At 45.2% G+C, this 21,019-nt stretch overlaps 1 protein-coding gene across 1 annotated transcript in view; it reads left to right on the plus strand.

The window, feature by feature from the left end:
- The window catches only part of ASZ1 (ankyrin repeat, SAM and basic leucine zipper domain containing 1), a 575,076-nt gene that overhangs the window by 375,380 nt on the left and 178,677 nt on the right, over positions 1 to 21,019 (plus strand). Inside the window, exon 11 of the mRNA XM_077471359.1 lies at positions 15,751 to 15,863. Within this exon, the coding sequence (XP_077327485.1) occupies positions 15,751 to 15,863 (113 nt within the window). The remainder of the gene's footprint in view (positions 1 to 15,750; positions 15,864 to 21,019) is intronic.

Genomic DNA, 21,019 nt, shown 5'->3' on the forward strand with positions numbered 1-21,019 from the left:
TTGTAATCAACATGATACCAATTGAACACAAATATTTTGTGTTGTGTATTGAATTTAAAACTTCAGTTACATTTTGACAATTTCTTAGCGTTATCCACAATTGCAGCCACATACAGTAAAGTATCCTTCCGTGTGAATTTAGCCAATTTTGTTTTTTGTAAAGGTATGTTCTGTGTAGTGCAATATTAATAATGTTAAAGTGAAATTAAACGCAGAAACAAACGTTTATTATATTAGCAGCTTACCTTAATTAGCTTAATTCTCAGATATGATGGCTGCATTAGTTTTCTTTTTTTACACACTTCACCTGGTGATCCTGCTTCAGAAGGATGAGACAAACCAATTGACATAGGTGCTTACAATGATCAGCTTTTTTTTTAATGTAAAACCTTTATTCCAAAAGAAACAAAACTGCTGTAACTACTTATAAAGTGATAACTGGATTTCAGCTTCAGTTTGTTAATGTAAATCTGCTAGTCCATCTAACACTCCACTACCCCCCGACTGACAAAATTCTGCTGTCTAGAGGTTCCCCCATGTTCTCCTTCACATGGAGACACTCTAATACAGGAGGTGTGTTACTTGCTAGATCACCTGGGGAAAGCAGGGGAAAAGCCTAAACAAAGAAAATGTATTTAGCCACCACCATAGCAAATGATTAAAGTGTTTGTCAACCCCAAAAGAATAAATAAAAAATTGATACTGTACCCTTAAAGCATGTTATACAGCACAGTGCTTGTGCCGACTATTTTGGCCCCCTGTATCACCTGAAATACCTTGCTGATTCTGCCAGTTTCTACCCTCCCCTCTGTACATTGACCACGATATATCAGGCCTACTGAGGCAGTGTATGTGCCTCCGTTACCCGCAGCTGTCTGTAGTTCCCCTCTGCCCCCCCCCCCCCCCTCCCCCGCATTTCAGCTCTCACTAGCACAGCTCTGCTCCTTTCCCCACTGCTTCAAAACTAACTAATCATTATATCATCCCCTCTGTCACATAAAAAGCTGTGTCCTTGTGCCTGTGCTTTATTAAAAAAACAAAAAAAAAAATGATTTCTACCTGTTTTAAAGAGGAAGTAAACCCTGATGAGTTTTCTTCCTCTTTCATTCCCTGCATCGCATAGTAGTCCATTATGTGTCACTTACCTGACACAGGAGCTAGCGATGTCACCGCTGTCCCCTGTAGTCCGGCGCATCCATCTTCTCGGTGGGTCTCGCTCCTCCGCCGCTGTCATTTGGCGAAGCCGCGATGACGTCACTCCCGCACATGCGCACGGGAGCAGCCACGCGCGGCATATCGCCGTTGACGGGTGCCGCGCTCAGCGGTGCCTGTCTTTCGCCAAATAACTCCTAAACCGTGCAGGTTTAGGAGATATTTCTTTGACTTACAGGTAAGCCTTAATCTAGGCTTACCTGTAGGTCAAAGTGTGTTGTAAGGGTTTACAACCACTTTAACAGTGTCTTCCAGCGATCACATGACTCTAGGCTCTGTTCCTCTGCCCACCGCCTCACTGGCTGATGTCAGTGGAATTTTCAGCCCCGTCCACTGGAGCTATCAGATGGGGAGAGCTGAGAGCCTGGAATCATGTGATCGCTGGAAGACACTGTTAAAACAGGTAAAAGTGGGCTTTTTTTTTATATAAAGCACAGCAACTAGGATGCAGGTTTTTATGTGACAGAGGGGATGATATAATGATCAATTAGTGGCTTAACAACCACTTTAAGCTCCAATCTATTACATTTTTTGTTTTGGCTTTACCCTTTCGCTGCCAGGCCCTGTGCTCCACTTTTAAACTCAGGTGGTCAGGCCATTTTTGCAATTTTTCCATTGCTTTTTTATTTTTCCCTTACAACTTTCAGTTTTGTTAAAGACCCCTCCAAACCATTTTTCTCTTACATTCACCGACTGCAAAGCTCCTTTCTTAGACCATCGGATTGTTACGCCACTTTTAGGAGAGGACTAGGCAGAACATGTTAATGTTATAACAAAACTAGGTAACAACCCCCCAGCCTGCCTCCTGCAGCGTCAGTTTTTTTCTGCCTAGTTAAGAAGGACCTAGGAACCCTGCGGGCCCATCGGTTTGTGAATTTTTCTGCAGAAGTTTGCGTTTTGCCTAAGATTAAAGATCCTGTCATCCAGCAGCCACCCCGTACTGATCAGAGAGTGGGTCTGTGATGGAATGTCTCCCAGCTCGTCAGCACTGGTAAATACAGCTCTCCCTGCCTCGGTGGGGCTGTGTAGCTGGGCATTCCCTGGGAGGCCAATCGGGGGGTCCCTCACCTCCCTCTTCTCTCCCTGTCCCTATCTTCCCTCCCCCCCTTCTCTGTGGAGGATGCTGCATGGGCTGCTGAGCGGTGTGTGTACCATAGACCGGGGCTTCCCGTGGGGGGGGGGGGGGGGGTCTCTCATCTGGGGTGGGGACTGCGCTCAGTAGCTGTGCCCTGGATGTCTGTAGGTCTCTCCCCTGGGTTTCTGGAGGCTGTCTGCTGATCGCTGTAGGCTGTTTACCGCCATTTCTCTGCCTGTTTTTTCACTGTCCTTCATTAAATACAGAGTTTGTCGGCCATTTTTGGTGTGACCAGGGAGCAGCATGCTCTGACTCCATTTTACTGTAGCCCAGTGGCCATTTTCCCTGTGATTATGTCCTTTATACTGGACGCTAGGTGGCCATTTTGTTGAAGCCTGAACACATTTTTCAGCTTCAGCACCGTACAGTGGAGCTCAGCACAGCGCAGTTTTATCTCTTAAGCATCTGGGAGCTTACACAGGACACAGGCACACCTATCTGGACGGTGCAGAACTCGGTCAGTCCTGCAGTGGGGGCCCCTCAGCATGCAGTTAGGAGGGTGGGACCATCACTGTCCTAAGTCACCAACAGGGCACAGACAGGTTTGGGTCAGCATGGCTTCAGAAACTGGTGTTTCTTCCCCCGAAATCCAGGAAATTGCAACCGGTTCGCCTGAAGACAATGCAGTGCCTCTGGATGCTTTGTCAACGGTCCTTAATACGTTTGTTGCCAAGATGGAGGCAGTGCTCTGATGCAGACTCTGGCCTGGCTGAGGCTGGTGATCCCTGTTCTGTCATTTCCGATGATGCTGACCAGGACCGTTCGGACAGGGGAGGATGATTCCCTGTCTGGGTCCGTGCGCGATAAAGCGCTTGTTGGAGCACTTATCACAGCTGTGCGTGATACCCTGAAATTTCAGGATACAGCAGATCCCTCTGCTGATGTAGTGGTCCCTTTTGGGTCCCGTAAGCCAACCTGTACACCAAAGGTGTTTCCGTAACTGACTTATTTTGATAAGTTCATATACAAGGAATGGGGTCGACCTCAACAGACCTTTTCGGTCCCCAAATGCATGGTGGTGGGTTATCCCTATGAGGAGAGCCTTCCGAAAAAATGGTTAGCTCCTCCGGTCGTGGACCCCCCCAGTATCCAGGTTAAACAAAGTAACCACGATCCCTGTAGAGGGGGCTCCTGCCTTTAAGGACCCCACGGACAGGAAGGCCAAGTCAGTGGCCCGTTCCTTGTTTAGAGTTGTATTTTGTAAGTAGCATCCGTACTTGTGTCGCAGACACTTACTGAGTGGGCATAACTTTTGCACCGCAAATTGGGGGAGCAACAGGCTTCTCCTGTCTGGTCTGCTAGTTCCACGCAGTTAGTGCAAGGCCTTAAGTACGTTTGTGATGCGGCCCTGGATACCCTCCCTTTTTTAATCCAGGGCTTTAGTGTCAGCAGTGGTGCTGAGGAGCCTGATGGATTTACCCTTATTTGGCGAGTGGCTCTTTGCAGCCTCGTTGGATGACGTTATTAAAAATGCCACTGGTGGTAAGAGTACACTACTCCCACGGGCCAGGAAGGCTAAGGAGCCACTCCGTAGGCAAGGGCCCTCATTTTGTCGTTCACAAACTGCTTTTTTGTCTGCCCGGGGCTTCGGCGAAGCTTCCCCAGCCCGACAGGATGATCTCTGAAGGACCAAAGTGTCCCCGGAACCCGCAAGCCTGCGAGAAACAGTTCTACCGCATGAAGGTTTGCCCCGCCTGCAACACGGGTGGGGGCTCGCCTTCGGGAGTTTGCAGCCCGGTGGGCCTCTCAGCTGTCCGACCAATGGGTCTGTGGTCTGATTTCCTCAGGCTACAAGATAGAGTTCCTCTCTTGGCTGCAAAACAGATTCTTCCCCTCCTGCATACCCGTATTCCCGGCTCGCCGGGAGGCACTATTTGGGGCGGTAAAGGACCTGCTCTGTTTGGGGTGATAGTACCTGTTCCGGAATCCTGGGGTTCTATTTAAACCTGTTTTTAGTCCTCAAAAAGGGATACATCCAATCTTGGACCTGAGAGCCCTCAATTACTTTATAAAAGTACAGAGGTTCAGAATGGAATCGGTTCGCTCAGTAGTCGCTGCACTCCATCAAGGGGACTCCCTGGCGTCTTTGGACATCCAGGATGCGTACCTACACATACCCATATGCCTTCGGGATCAGAGGTTTCTGTGATTTGCAGTTGGGGAATCCCACTACCAGTTTGTGCCCCCCCCCCCCCCCAGTCTTTACCAAGGTATTGGCTCCTGTTTTGTCATTGCTGCGGCAACGCTGGATCGCTATTGTGGGTTACCTAGACAATCTCCTCCTGAGATCATCTTCCACCTCAGAGTTAGAGGAGGATGTGGCGATCATCATGCAGACCCTGCAGGAATGTGGGTGGCTGTTGAACCTAAAAAATTTGGTGACTGTGCCGACTCAGCATTTGGAGTACCTAGGCTTACTGCTGGACTCCATGGAAGCGAGAGTGTTTCTCGCTTCAGACAAGCTGCAGACTCTCAGAGCTGCAGTAAACCTGTTGATGAACCGCAGGTGGCCGTCGCTGCGCTTCTGCATGTGAGTCCTGGGACTCATGGTGGCCTCCTTCAAGGTGGTACCCTATGCCCAGTTTCACACCAGAGTCCTGCAGAAGGAGATTTTGACAAAATGGGACAAATCTCTGTTGTCCGTGGATCGGCAGATTCAGGTGAGACAGTTAGTCAGGGATTCCCTGCTCTGGTGGCTGAGGTCCCCGGCACTTGGGTCTGGGAAGTCGTTCCTACCTCTGGAATGGACAGTGATCACTACAGACACCAGCCTAACTGGCTGGGGTGGAGTAATGGGAGTTCAGTTGACCCAGGGCCTCTGGTTGGTGGAGGAATCAAAGTTGTCGATCAGTCTGCTCGAACTGAGAGCGATCAGACTTTGGCTCTCCACATGGTCGATAAGGATCCAGTCAGACAACGCCACGGTGGTGGAATACGTCAATGACCAAGGAGGAACAAATGCTCTGCTGCCGCACGGGAGGCCGCTCACATCCTTCAGTGGGCAGAGTGACATGTACCAGCCCTGTCGGCCATTTACATCCTGGGAGTGGTGACCTGGCAGGCGGACTACCTAATTCGCCAGATGGAGAATGGGCGTTGCATCCGGAGGTGTTCAGGCTACTGTGCCTGCGATGAGGCACACCAGACGTGGATCTTCTGGCCTCCCGTCTTAATTGGAAGGTGCCGAGATTCGTGTCCAGGACAAGAAATCCTTGGGCAGACGCGTCAGGCGCGCTGGTTGCTCTGTGGGATCAGTTCCAGCTGATCTATACCTTTCCTCCGCTCAAACTGTTACTACGTCTGCTCCACAGAGTGGAGGCCGAGGGGATTCCAGTAATACTGATTGGCCCCAGCATACCTGGTACGCAGGCCTAGTGTGCCTGGTGGCAGACGCCCCTTAGCGACTGCTATTACGAGAGGACCTTCTGTCTCAAGGTCCGATTCTCCAACCTGCTTTACCATCGCTGGTTTTAACAGCATGACTATTGAGAGCCAGGTGTTGAGGAATCGGGGTCTTTCGAACTCTGTGATCCCAACTATGCTGAGAGCACAGAAATTATCTTCTCGGAAGATATATCATCATACCTGGAAGGCCTACATCTCCATGTGTGAGGAGAAAGGATGCCGTCCGCGCTCTTTTTCTATATCTAGGATCCTGCTGTTTCTACAGCAAGGAGTAGACCAGAAATTGGCTTTAAGCACCGTTAAAGGACAAATATCAGCTTTGGCTGTCTTTTTTTCAGCAACTCCTGGCGTCTCACTCTCTAGTGAGCACTTTTGTTCAAGGGTTCTGACATGTAGTTCCTCCGGAGCGTCCACCGTTACCCTCTTGGGATCTGAACCTGGTGTTATCGGTTCTTCAAAAACCGCCATTTGAAAATATCAGAGAGATCCCTCTGTTGACTCTTTCCCAGAAAGTGGTCTTTCTAGTGGCCATTACTTTGGCCAGGAATGTTTCGGAACTGGCGGCCTTGTCATGCAAGTCGCCCTTTCTGGTTATCCACAAAGATACGGTGGTGTTGAGTCTGCGACCTTCTTTTCTGCCAAAGGTGGTTTCGGCATTCCACATCAATGAAGACATTGTGTTACCATCTGTGTCCTAAGCTGACACATCCAAAGGAGGTGGCCCTTCATGCCCTGGGTGTGGTTTGGGCTCTGAGGGTGTATTTGTCTGCTACGACTCCCTTTCGGAAGTCAGACTCCTTGTTTGTTTTGGTGGCTGGTCCAAAAAAAGGCATGGCAATCTTGTCGGCCACCATTTCCAGGTGGATCAGACAGATTGTAGTACAGGCCTACACCTTGAAGGGCCAGGTGCCCCCCTTTCCGGTCACGGCCCACTCCACAAGGGCAATCGGAACATTGTGGGCCTTCCGACATCAAGCGTCTGTCACTCAAGTGTGTAAAGTGGCGACTTGGTCGTTTGTTCACACTTTTTCAAAATTCTACAAGGTAGATGTCCGTGCATCGGCTGATGCCTGTTTTGGCTGCAAAGTTATGCAGGCGGCTGTATAATTGCAATTGAGCTCCATAGAGTTTAACTTTAGCTCCCAACTCCCTTTTTTCTAAACCTCTTAGGCAAACTTTTAAGTTCTGCACTTTGAACGTAGAGAAGGCTGCAGATAGATACAACTTATGTAGGGGGATTTGTTTCATCTCTGTATATCACGTGTGGGTAGTCCCTTCACTGGGTATATGTAAGGGTTTACAACCACTTTAAGTTCTGCTTTAAAAGAGAAGTATTGGTTCTTAAAAAAAAAAAAAAATATATATATATATATATATATGTGTATATATATATATATATATATGTGTATGTGTGTATATATATATATATATAATAAAATGCTTTGAAGATTGAGAATTGAGTGATCAAAAAATGCTGATTGCTTGTTTCTCAGTTTTCCGGAGACTGACGGTCACCGGCTCTCTGTTCTTCACCGCCTTCCCCTCCATCACTCACTGGAGCTCCAAACTATGAGGGGTGAGAGCAGCTGGCTCAGCCTCTCAGCATATCATTAAGAGGCAGAGCTAGCTGCCGGTCCAGGCATCTGCGTGGATCCCGACTGTAACTTTAGGATCGATCAAGAACCACTGGTCATAGAAGTGCAGAACAAACTGCACTTCTGTGATACATAGGAGAAGTAGGGCCAAAAAAGCTTTGGCCCTACTTCTCCTTTTATAATTTTTTATTCACCACAACAAAATGTGAGCAGTTAAGTTTTTTTTTTTTTTTATTTTTTTATTTTTTTTTTATTATATCCTTTTTGCGTATGAAGCTGAAATCCCAACTGCTACTGTGAAAATTAAATGCAGGTAAAGAAAGCATCAAGATCAATTTTTTGTAGGTTCTGCTAAGGAACTTCCCCAGACAGTTATAAATAAAAAGCCAAATAGTAATTTTCTAAATTTATTATGCCTACTTCACCTGTGAGAATTAAGTAACACTGTATAGTCAGTATTTTATTTTCTCCTATCCAGATTTAATTTAGTAGTGTTATTTCAAAGCTTGTTTCCTTAGGTCAGCGTGACAATCCTTTTTACTTTGTTTATAGCTTTAAAGCAGGTTTGTCCAACACATGTGCGGCTTATGTTTGACTTATTTATAAACTTGATTTCTTCTCACCATTTTTCTAGTGAACAGAAATTTCTAATTGTCCTAAGGAATGCACAATCCAGTTGACTTCAGTCAAAATACTGTATATAATTGTTTTTAGAAAATGACTTAAAAATTTTGATTAAGCACTTACTGTCCTGCATATGTATATAAATGGCCTGGATGACAAGTGATTTATACAAAGATCGTGGCTGTAGCCATGATCCTGGTATTAAGGTTTTCAGCCAAGGGTGAGCTTTCCAGTAAATGTGATCCAGATAACTCAGTGCTCAAAAGGGGTCCACTTCTACAGGGCTCCTGCCACTGTTCCCTGCTACAAACTGGGACTGCCACATACTGTCGGGGGCTGTATGAGCACAAATGTTACCCCAGAACAAAAAACAATCTATTTTGTCACTTCAATTTCAGTGTTTGGTTACCGGGCTGGTACCAGCTAGTGAAGCAGCCAATCAAACCGAACTTGTGAACGCCCGACTTCGAGGGCAGAGGAGGGATAAGGGGTCTAATAAACCCCAGATCTCTCCATAAAGAGGACTTCTTACCACCCTTGCTATTACAAGGGCTGCTCACCCTAGTAAAAACAATATAGTTGAATGAAGAAAAAAAGTGTAAAAAACACATTGAAACAAAATAAAATCAGAAACCTTTTAAAAAAAAAGTTTTAAAGCACCCCTGGCTCACATTTCAAATGTGAACGTGCATCTAGGTCCTGCACGCATATGTAAACAGTGGTTTCATTTAATTGTTTGGCATCTATTTACTTGATGCAGTGACATCTTTTATATTTTACCACAGATTTGAGCATTGTTTTTGTGTGCACTAAAATGCATTAAAGTGTATTTTTTCCTGAAAATTTGCATTTGATACTGTAAAACTGCTTTCCAATATCGTGCAAAATTTCAACAGCCACTGTTTTATTCTCCATGGGCTCTGCGTTCAGAAAATATGCTTTGAGTTCTAAATAATTTTCTAGCAAACATTTCAGATTTTTTTTTTTTAACCTGTTCAGTGCCTTGAAAAAGTATTTATGCCCCTTCAAATTTACCACATTATGTCATTTTACAACCAAAAATGTAAATTTATTTTATTGGGATTTTATGTGATAGACTAACACAAAGTGGCAAATAGTTGTGAAGTGGAAGGAAAATGAATGGTTTTCCAAATTTTTTACAAATAAATATTTAAAAAGTGTGACATGCATTTATTTGTATTCAGCCCCATTTTAATCTAATACCCCTAACTAAAATCTAGTGGAACCAATTGCCTTCAGAAGTCACCTAAGTAGTAAAAAGAGTCCACCTGTGTCAAACCTCAGAAGTTTGTTAGAGAACCTTAGTGAACAAACAGCAACATAAAGGCCAAGGAACAGACAGATCAGGGATAAAGTTATGGAGAAGTTTAAAGCAGGGTTAGGCTATAAAAGTGTTGCCCAAGCTTTGAGCATTTCACGGAGCACTGTTCAATCCATCATCCAAAGACATGCAAACCTACCAAGACATGGCCATCCACCTAAACTGGTAAGGAGAGAATTTATCAGAGAAGCAGCCAAGAGGCCCATGGTAACTCTGGAGGAACAGCCAGAGATGCACAGCTCAGTGGGAGAATCTGTCCACAGGACAACTATTAGTTGTGCACTCCACAAATCTGGCCTTTATGGAAGAGTGGCAATAAGAAAGCCATAAAAAGTCCAGTTTGCGAGAAACTATGTGAGGCACACAGCAAATGTGCGGAAGAAGGTGCTCTGGTCAGATGAGACCAAAATTGAACTTTTTGGCCTAAAAGCAAATTGCAGTGTGTGGCAGAAAAATAACACTGCACATCACCATGAACACACCATCTCCACTGTGAAACATGGTGGTGGCAGCATCATGTTGTTGGGGTGCTTTTCTTCAGCAGGGACAGGGAAGCTGGTCAGAGTTGATGGAAAGATGGATAGAGCCAAATACAGGACAATCTTAGAAGAAAACCTGTTAGAGCCTGCAAAAGATTTGAGACTCGGGTGGAGGTTCACCTTCCAGCAGAAGAATGACCTTAAACATCCAGCCTGAGCTACAATGGACTGGTTTAGATCAAAGCATATCCATGTGTTAGAATGGCCCGGTCAAAGTCCAGACCTAATTCCAATTGAAAATTGCTGTTTACAGATGCTCTCCAACCAATCTGACAGAGCTTGAGCTATTTTGCAAAGAAGATTGAGCAACAATGTCACACCCTGAATACAAATACATGTCACACTTTTCAGATATTTGTAAAAAAAAATTAGAAAACCATTTATCATTGTTCTTCCACTTCACAATTATGTGCATCGTTGTGTTGGTCTATCACATAAAATCCCCAAAAAATACATTTACGTTTTTGGTTGTAACATGACGAAATGTGGAAAATTTCAAGGGTTATGAATACTCTTAAGCCCCATACACACTATCAGTTTTTCTGCTGAGTTTTCCCTTCAGATTTACCAAAACCATATAATATGAGGTCAAACCTTAGTTTCAATTTGTATGCAATCAGGCAGGCCCTTCTACTACATGGTTTTGGTAAACCTGAAGGAAAAACTCAGCAGAAAAACTGATAGTGTGTATGGGGCTTTAACTGTTTCCCGACCAGCCGCTACAGTTATACTGCGGCAGGTTGGCACCCCTGCGTGAGCCATCGTAGCTGTACGTCGGCTCGCAGGGTCGGGATAGCAGGCGCACGTGGCTGCCCACTGCACAGCGGGGGTGCTGATGCCTGTCGCTGACGGTCACGATGACCGCCGGCCACGAGTGGTCGTGAGCAAGAGACACATAACAGGGACAAGTGAAGAGTGACAGATCGTGTGTTCCTATTAGCTAGGAACCAAGGTCCGTCACTTCCTCTAGTCAGTCCCCTCCCCCTTCAGTTAGCATCACCTCCCAGGGAACATAGTTAACCCCTTGATCGCCCCCTAGTGTTAACCCCTTTCCTAAAAAAATAGAATTTGTTGTGTTTAAAGCGGGATTCCACCCTAAAGTGGAACCTCCGCTGATCGGATCCCTCCCCCCCTCCGGTGTCACAATTGACAGGTATTTACACCCACTTCCGGGCATAGACTCCCGTGGGAGTCTACGCCATTTCCTGCCCTGCCGCGCTGTCTGCTGGGACACACACGGGTCCCAGTGACAGCGCGGAGATTTCCTATTGCGCGGCGCAACTCGCGCATGCGCAGTAGGGAACCGGGAAGTGAAGCCGATTTGCTTCACTTCCTGATTCCCTCACCTAGAATGGTGGCGGCAGCAGCCGAGGGCCGAGCGATCGATCGGCCTCGGCTGCCGGCATCGCTGGAACCCGGGACAGGTGAGTGTCTATTTATTAAAAGTCAGCAGCTGTAGTATTTATAGCTGCTGGGTTTTAATTTTTTTTTTTTTTGGTGGAATCCCTCTTTAATATCAAAATCCATGCTAGTAGAAGCTAACACTGTTGGGTTTAATAAAAATACATTAAAAGGAGGTGTGTAGCGCTCATTAACAATACAAAAAATAATAATTCAGGATGGTGGAGATGACAATCTCTCCCAGTTCAAAGGGCAATCATTGTCAAGGAGTATCCCAAATAAAACATATCTTTCACATCTGAAAAGGTGATGAAAACAAACTTGTTTCTAATCTTTGTTGAGCTAAATGTTTGAGTATAATAGGTAATAAATGGCCTTTACGTTCTGAAAAAAATAAATAAAAAAATACCCAAATGCAAATCAAAGGGTTTCTTCATCTTTTTCAGAAAAAAAATTATATTTAACACTGCAGCTACCCCCGATTACCCCCTCCCCATATGCGCCTCCCTTCTTACCTGAGTGATGAGCTGTCAGTGGGCACTGACCTCTCATCACCCAAGGAGGTAAATTTAGTGGGATCCAGGAGCATGGGAAAGGTTTAGGGTATTAGTGCAGCCTTGTTTTCACAAGAAAAAAAAAATGAACTTACCCACTTGCCGACCGCCTCACGCCGATGTACGTCGGCAGAATGGCACGGGCAGGCATAAGCACGTACATGTACGTGCTTTGCCTCCCGCGGGTCGGGGGCCCGATCGGGCCCCCGCCCGGTGCCTGCGGCGGTCGGTTTTCGTTCGGGAGCGATCCCGGACGAGGGGACGGCCATTCATTCATGGCCACCCCCTCGCGATCGCTCCCGACGAATGGAAATCCCCGGTGACATCACTTCCTCTCCTGTAATGTAAACACAGGAGAGGAAGTGATGTATTCTCTCCTCCGTGTCGGTATTTTTCGTTCCGACACGGAGGAGAGCGGATCAGTGAGTTGCACCAACACATCCCACACACAGTAGAACATGCCAGGCACACTCACACCCCCCCTTTACCCCCCGATCACCCCCCCAATTACCCCTGCCCCCCAGTCACAGTGACACCAATGTCATTTTTTTTTTTTTTTTTTTTTTTTTTGCATTGGTGTCATTTGTGACTGTAATAACTGTTAGGGCAGTTAGGGTTAGCCCCCTTTAGTTCTAATGTACCCCCCTAACCCCCCCAATAAAGGTTTAACCCCGTGATCACCCCCCGTCGCCAGTGTCACTAAGGCTGGGTTCACATTGCAGCGGTTTATGAGAACGAATGTGATTCGCACCGCACTGCAGTGCAAATCACATCCGATCTCTGTGCGATTCGAGTTCAGCCATTCGCCGCACCCGCCGCACCCGCCACACCCGCCGCACCCGCCGCAAATTCGCACGGGACCCTTTTTTTGGCCCGCAGCAGAATCGGATCGCATGGGTGTTCACACCATGCGATCCGAGTTTGCAGATCGCACTGCGATATGCGAACTGATCTGGGGGTGTCAGTAACATTTCACTGACACTCCCAGCAGTTCGCATAGGGCAGTGTGAACTGCCGCCGGGAGGCATGCGATGCGGGAACCCGCCGCGGATTCGCGGCGTTTCCGCATCGCTCCAGTGTGAACCCAGCCTAATAAGCGATCATTTTTCTGATCGCCGTATTAGTGTCACAGGTGACGCTAGTTAGGCAGGTAGGTATTTAGGTTCGCCGCAGCTTTTTATAGCGCTAGGGACCCCCATATACTACCGCATAAAGCCCCCTGATTGCCCCCTAGTTAACCCTTTCACCAGTGATCACCATATAACTGTTACAGGTGACGCTGGTTGGTTAGTTATTTTTTTATAGTTTCAGGGCACCCGCCATTTATTACCTAGTCTCACTAGTGTACCCCTAAATTTAGGGGTGTCTACTTTCTAAAATGGGGTCATTTGGGGGGGGGGGTTTGTGCCATCTTGGCATTTTATGGCCTTCAAAACTGTAACGCCCTTAGAAAGCCTGAAGGCGGTGCTTGGTTTTTGGGGCCCCGTACGCGGCTAGGCTCCCAAAAAGTCCCACATATGTGGTATCCCCGTACTCAGGAGAAGCAGCAGAATTTATTTTGGGGTGTCATTTCACATATGCCCATGGCATGCATGAGCAATATATCATTTAGTGACAACTTTGTGAAAAAAAAAAAAAAAAAAAAAAAGTTTGTAATTTTCCCGCAACTTGTGGCAAAATATAAAATATTCCATGGACTCAACATGCCTCTCAGCAAATAGCTTGGGGTGTCTACTTTCTAAAATGGGGTCATTTGTGGGGGTTTTGTGCCATCTTGGCATTTTATGGCCTTCAAAACTGTAATAGGTAGTGAGGCGTGAAATCAAAAATTTACGCCCTTAGAAAGCCTGAAGGCGGTGCTTGGTTTTCGGGGCCCTGTACGCGGCTAGGCTCCCAAAAAGTCCCACATATGTGGTATCCCCGTACTCAGGAGAAGCAGCAGAATTTATTTTGGGGTGTCATTTCACATACGCCCATAGCATGTGTGAGCAATATATCATTTAGTGACAACTTTGTGTAAAAAAAAAAAAAAAATTTTTTTTTTGTCATTATTCAATCGCTTGAGGCAAAAAAATAAAATATTCAATGGGCTCAACATGCCTCTTATCAATTTCCTTAGGGGGTCTACTTTCCAAAATGGGGTCATTTGGGGGGGTTTTGTACTGCCCTGTCATTTTAGCACCTCAAGAAATGAGATAGACAGTCGTAAACTAAAAGCTGCGTAAATTCCAGAAAACGTACCTTAGTTTGTAGATGTGACAACTTTTGCGCAAACCAATAAATATACAATTATTGACTTTTTTTTTACCAAAGACATGTGGCTGAATACATTTTGGCCTAAATGTATGACTAAAATTGAGTTTATTGGATTTTTCTAATAACAAAAAGTAGAAAATATCATTTTTTTTCAAAATTTGCGGTCTTTTTACGTTTATATCGCAAAAAATAAAAATCGCAGAGGCAATCAAATACCATCAAAAGAAAGCTCTATTTGTGGGAAGAAAAGGACGCAAATTTTGTTTGGGTACAACATTGCATGACCGCGCAATTACCAGTTAAAGCAGCGCAGTGCCAAAGTGTAAAAAGACCTCTGGTCATTTACCAGCAAAATGGTCCGGTCTGAAAGTGGTTACACTTTAAAGGTTTAGTTAACCTTTCTGACCTTGTTTCATGTTACACCCAATTACAGTGAAACATTGTAACATTACTTAAACCCTACAATCCCTTTCACACTGGGGCACTTTGCAGGTGCTACATCACTAAAAATTGTGCCTGCAAAGCCCCCTGAAAGCCGTCCCTCACACTCCAGTGTGAAAGCCCGAGGTCTTTTACGCTGGAGCGGTGCGCTGGCAGAACGGTAAAAAAAAGTCCTGCCAGCAGCATCTTTGGAGCAGTGTGTATTCTGCTCCTGCCCATTGAAATGAAGGGGACAGCGTGGCTATGCGCTGCAGCAGCATTTTGCAGTGGTTTTAACCCTTTCTCGGCCACCACCGGCAGGGTAAAACCACCCTGCTAGCGGCCGAATACCGCTGCTAAAATTACGGTAAACCGCCGGCTCCCGCACTGCCCCAGTGTGAAAGGGGCCTAAGCCAGCACAGCCGTGTCAGCCATTAACAAATGTATTCACAGGGATCAGTGAACTTATAGTTTACTTCCTCCAGCTCCATAATGGAATGTCCATACTATACCTCTGTGCAGACCTGATGATGAGATGTAAACTATACAGGAGCTTTTATTTTCTTATTATTATTTTTTTTTATTAAAGGGAAACTTCAGTCATTTTTTTTTTCAACTTTCCATCTATTAAATCCTCTGCCCTTGTTGTTTTAACTTTGGATAGTAAAACTTTTTTTTTTTTCTGCCAATAAATACCTTATACAGCCCATTTCCTTTTTCTTGTCTGGTAAAAAGTCTAGGCTTATGACATGCACAGATCTCGAGAGAGAGAGTTTGCCAGAAAGGGGGGGGGGGGGGTGGGTGAGTCATAAGAGGGCCAATGAGAGCTGCAGAGCTGGAGGTATGCCTCTGTGTGAATGTGTAAATCCAGGAAGTGAACAGGCAGCAGCTTCAGCTGCCCACAGTTAAAATGGTTGCAGCCAGACTCAGTGGAAGGAGATTTCTGCAGCATGTTTGACAAGTACAGAATCACAGTATATATAAAATAATATGAAAAGTCGTTGGATAGAAGCTTCAGAATGGCAAAGATATTTAATTACAAATTATGTGTGCAGACTGCAGTTCCTTTTTAATGTAGATGTATTTATTAACCACTTTCAGACCGGACCAATTTGCTGGTCAAAGACCTTTTTATAATCACAAAAATTATTTATTTTAAGACTTGGTTTATGTTGCAATAGATGTTTACGAGTTGAAAATGAAATGTGTGTGTGGTGCCGCTCACATGTTGACACAATCTAACTTGGTTTGCACTTGTCAAAAACAGGCTGGGGTTACAGAAACAGAAGACCGTAAAAAAATGATGTCTGCATCGAAAGAGATCCAAGTTGAAGAAACAAAATTTGAATCGCTGCCAACTTTTTCAAATGTGGAATCAAGGTAAAAGCTCATGCAGCATTGTGCAGAAGTGGGATTAAACTGTGTACATGTATAACTGTGGCATGAAAATTAGCTGAATTGGAGGACATTTACAGTATAAATTTTGTCACAGAAAGGTAATGCCAAGCAGAAACCATGAGACAAATTCATGATTACAAGGTTACAGCTTCAATCTATAGATTTCCTCCTTTAAAAGTCCCACTGTGACCAAATGAAACCTGACCCTGCCTTCTTAACCACTTAAATACAGGGCACTGCTACACCTTCCTGCCCGGACCAATCTTCAGCTTTCAGTGCTCTCACATTTTGAATGACAATCATACTACACTGTATCCAAACAGAGATAGAGATTTCTTTTGGTGGTATTTAATCACCGCTGTGTTTTTTTATTTTTTACGATATAAGTGAAAAAGGGCAAACATTTTGGGGGGGGGGGGCCCTACTTTTCTAGTTTCTTTTGTAAGTAATTTTTCTTCATAAATTTAGGCCAAAATTTATATTGCTACATATCTTTTGTAAAAAATAACCCAAATTAGGCGATATTAGTCTGTGTGAAAGTTATGAAGTCTACAAGCTATGGTGCCAATCACTGAAAATTGATGTACTGAGACACTAACAAGCAAAGAAAGTACAAATACCCTTTTTTTGGAGAGTAGACAGTCCAAGGTATTTAGTGAGGCATGGTGAGTTTTTTTGAAGTTTTATTTTTTTCCCACAATTCTTGGGAAAATTAAGACTTTTTTGTATAAAACAAAAAAAAAAACAGGTTATTTCTCTTTCGTTCATTGACAGACACCGCTCCATTCATTTTGACTGTAGGGTAGAGCTGCACGATTCTTGCCAAAATGAGAATCACAATTTTTTTTTTTTGCTTAGAATAAAAAGATCACAATTCTCGCAATGTAAAATCTTTCACATTATACAAAAAAGAAAATGGGCTAACGTTACTGTTTTTTTTGTTTGTTTTTTGTTTTAGTTTTTTATTAATTAAAGTCATTTTTTTCCCCCAAAAAAATTGCATTTGAAAGACCACTGCGCAAATACAGTGCAACATAAAATATTGCAACAACCACCATTTTATTCTCTAGGGTGTCTACTAAAAAATATATATAATGTTTGGAGGTTCTAAGTAATTTTCTAGCAAAAAAAAAAGATTTTATCTTGAAACCAACAAATGTCAGATTTTTTTTTAGTTTTTAAATGGTTAAACTTTTTTCACTTACACACAGTCTATTCCATTGACAGATTGTTTACAGTGTTTATTGATTAACTGATAAAGAATGTTTTGATTCTTGGCAGACTGCCCAGTTTTTCTCTTCCTTTCTTTTGACAGATGTGGCTTCAGAAGAGCAAAGAGAATTCTTTACTAATATGAATTGTGAAATACTTTAATCAAGAGCAAGATAACGATTCTTGACAATTAATTGTGCAGCTCTACCGTAGGGTTATTACGCCACCTTCAGGAGAGGACTAGGCAGAACATATAATACATGTGAAAAACAACAGAACTGTACAGTTCCACCCAGGGGGCAGTCCCTCTGGTAATAACTGAGAAATAAAGGAATTGCGCTAACCTAATATAATGTATCTAAATCATGAGTATTAATGTAAAATAAACTAAAGAATTGTGTGTGACACAATCCCTATATAAGCAACACTAAATCAACACAGTGGTGACCTAAATAAATATGACACCATTTAACATAAAACCACATGTACGTGAACCATAGAGATCATACTCTGTTCGTATGACCAATCACATGCAATAAACAATAAGGTGAATAACAATAAAGTGAGAGACACTAGATCGCCTCTAAATGTATCCAAAAAAAAAAATAGGTGAAAATTAAGGATAAATCGTCTCTAAACATATCATCAGAAAGAGTTCTTATCCACCCGTGCAGGACTAAGGATTAAGAATTAGGCATTAACCACCAAAGTTCAGAAAACATCCATCAGCAACCAAAGCAATCTTCAAGTGATTGACTGTTTGTGATATTCCGCCACCAGAGTGAGTAGAATTACTTCTTACCACAAGTCTATGACATCCCCTTACAGGATGTCACAGAGAGCTTTGATGGATATGTGTCACTCTTAGATCTTAATGGAGCAGTGTCCGTCAATGAACGAAAGAGAAAATAGGATTTTTGTACTCACCGTAAAATCCTTTTCTTTGAAGTTCATTGACGGACACAGCACCCACCCCTCCAATTTTACGTTATACTGCCTTTTGACATACTGAGCTGCAGGAAGCAGGCTGAGGGGTTATTGCCAGAGGGACTGTCCCCTGGGCGGAAATGTACAGTTCTGTTTTTTTTTTTTTTTTCACAAGTATTACATGTTCTGCCTAGTCCTCTCCTGAAGGTGGCGTCATAACCTACGGTCAAGATTAATGGAACTGTGTCCGTCAATGAACTTCAGAGAAAAGGATTTTATGGTGAGTACAAAAATCCTTTTTTTTTCTGCCTAGTCAGGAGGAAGGACCTAGGTCCCTGCTGGGATCTTTAGTCCTGGGAATTTTTTTGTTTCCTTTTTACCTGGATTTTTCTCCGGGGTGATCTACGATCAACTACCAGGCTGGGAGACAGGCTGGATACTAAGATCCAGTGGTCTCCCCAGTCTGACCAGCGAGTGTGTGCAGCCCAGTCGGCTGCGTCAGAACCCCACTGGACACGGGCTGGCCCCAGCGAGTTAAACGTCTTGTGAGGTCGCATACGACAGTGTCTTGGCCTGAGTCGCAGGGTTCTTCATGGCCGACAGCCCCCCCACTTCGGTGGTGAGGGGGATCTGTCGGGGAGCATTACCCGCACGCTGCGCTGGAACGGTAGGTACAGGGCCCTCTCCTCTCCTTCCCTGGACATGGTGTGAGGCACGTGTACTCCCTGGAATGGCCAGTCCTTCCTTCAGAAGTGGACTATTCCACCAGTAGTGGACCCCCTGTCTTTATGCTGCTCAAGGCAACCATGATTCCAATAGAGGAATCCCTGGCTTCTAAAGATCCAGCTGACATCCCTGGAGGGGGAGCAGAATCCACCTGCCTTTGCTGTGTTGGCGGACCTGCTGGTCTAGGCACTGCAATTTGTCTGCTATGCCTCTTGGTCGCATTGATCCCCTGGTTGCTGAGCTCTCTGTTTCCACAGCGGTGCTTGGACATGTATTATGGGGGACTACCCTGGATGATGTCATTACGTGTCTCACAAGGGAAGGTGGGGGTATCTCTTCTACAGTCTAAAAATGGAAAAGAGCCTTGTCACAGATGCTGTCCTCCTTTCACGGCACAGTTGTTTTTTTTTTTTTGTTGTTTTTTCGGCCCTCAGGATCCACTGATGAGGGTTCAAAACCTTTCAAACCCTTCTGAACAGACCTGGTCTTGCACGCTGAGAGCAAGATTCTCTGGACCCATGGACAGGGTCCCTTCAGCTTGAAGGTGCGTCCTCACCTGTGTCTCGAGTGTGGGAGGGGGGTCTTGATTTTGCCCAGTTACAAGATAGTATACTGGCTTTGTTCCCAAAAAGGTTTTTGCTTCCAATGTGCGTCTGTCGCCGGGCCATTTGCAGTTCTCCCCATGGAGCTGTGCAAGCCCTGTTGCTTCAGAGTGACATTGTCCCGGTTCCCATGTCGGGAACAGTTTCAGGGGCTTCAAACCTGTTAACAGTCCTAAAGATGAAGGGCATGGTACGTCCAATTCTGTATCTCAAGGCCCTGACCTGCTTTGTGTGGGTACAGAATTTCAGGATGGAGTCGTGGCACCCCTTCATCATGGGGACTTTCTGGCTTCTATGAATATCACGAATGCTTACTTATGCATTCCACTATGTGCCCGACCCCAGCACTTCCTCTGTTTTGCTGTGGGTGCTGAGCATTATCAGCTCGTGGTGTTGCACTTTGGTCTTTCCACCACTACTCGGGTGTTCACAAGGTGTTGGCCCCGGATCTGGCGTGGTTACAGCAGTAGGGGTTTTCAGTCCTGGGCTGCCTGGATTATCATCTTCTGCGGGTACTCGACTACCCTGAGGGGCAACGTAGCTCCTATCCAGACCTTGACAGATTTCAGTTGGCTTCTGAAGTCTGCTTTGGCCCCTTCCAGAACATTAGATTATATGAGCCTGACCTGGGCTTCAGCTCTGGCCAGAGTGTTTCTTCCTCTGGACAAACTCCAGAAGTTGCATCCTGTGTCTTTATTTACTGTTGTCCGGCAGGTGGGCTTCATTGTGGACCTGCATGTGGCTGTAGGGTCTGATGGTAGCTACATTTCTCTTATATTCACCGACCGACACAGCTCCTCTCTGTAACACAATGGGTTGTTAGCCCTATCACTGGAGATTACTAGGCAAAGTTGTAATACAACAGAACTTTAGTTCCGCCCAGGGGGGCTGTCCCTTAGGCTACAATCCCCACACTCTGCCCTAGTAGCCTCAGTTTTATTTTGCCTAGTGAGGAGATAGACCTAGGAAACCTGTGGGCCCATTGGTCCATGTTTTTTTGATGCAGAAGCTTGGCTTTTTGTGCAAGATGAATGATCCTGTGATATTTTATCAATAGCCGGCTGGGTGACAGGCTGGTTCACTTATCCTTGTAGTCTCCCCAGTCCGGCCATCGAGCATGTGCAGGCCGCAGCTACCGACTCGGCAGGCCACAACATACCTAAGCTCCAGAAGTGATCGGTGAGCTTTTATGCTCCGTTGCATACATATGATCGGGCTACTGATATCTGCGTCACAGTATGCCAGGCCAGTATCCTTCCCTGTGCTGAGCAGGAGTTGGCTACAATGGAATGTCTCCCAGCTCTTCAGGACTGGTAAGTACGGCTCTCCCTGTCTCGGCAGGGTTGAGCAGCTGGGCATTCCCTGGGAGGTCGATTCGGGGGCCCCCCTCTCTTCTCTCCCCTGTCCCTAACTCCCCCCCCCTCACCTGTGTGTGTGTGTGTGTGTGTGTGTGTGTGTGTGTGCACTGGCAGGCTTTCTATGTAATCTGGGCACATTTTTCAGATTGCTCAGCGATCGTTCACCGATCGCTCTGACGGGCTGACACCAACACAGCTTTGGTCCCTCTGCATCTGGGAGCGCTAGGGGCTACAGGCACTACTGTATATAGCACAGAAATCCACAGGGCGGTGAGTCCGGCCGGTTAGAACCCCTCAGTCAGCGGTAGCAAGG

Source organism: Lithobates pipiens, unplaced genomic scaffold, assembly GCF_037356315.1.
Source record: "Lithobates pipiens isolate NorthernLeopardFrog02 unplaced genomic scaffold, aLitPip1_a1.2 Scaffold_8, whole genome shotgun sequence".
NCBI lineage: Eukaryota > Metazoa > Chordata > Amphibia > Anura > Ranidae > Lithobates > Lithobates pipiens.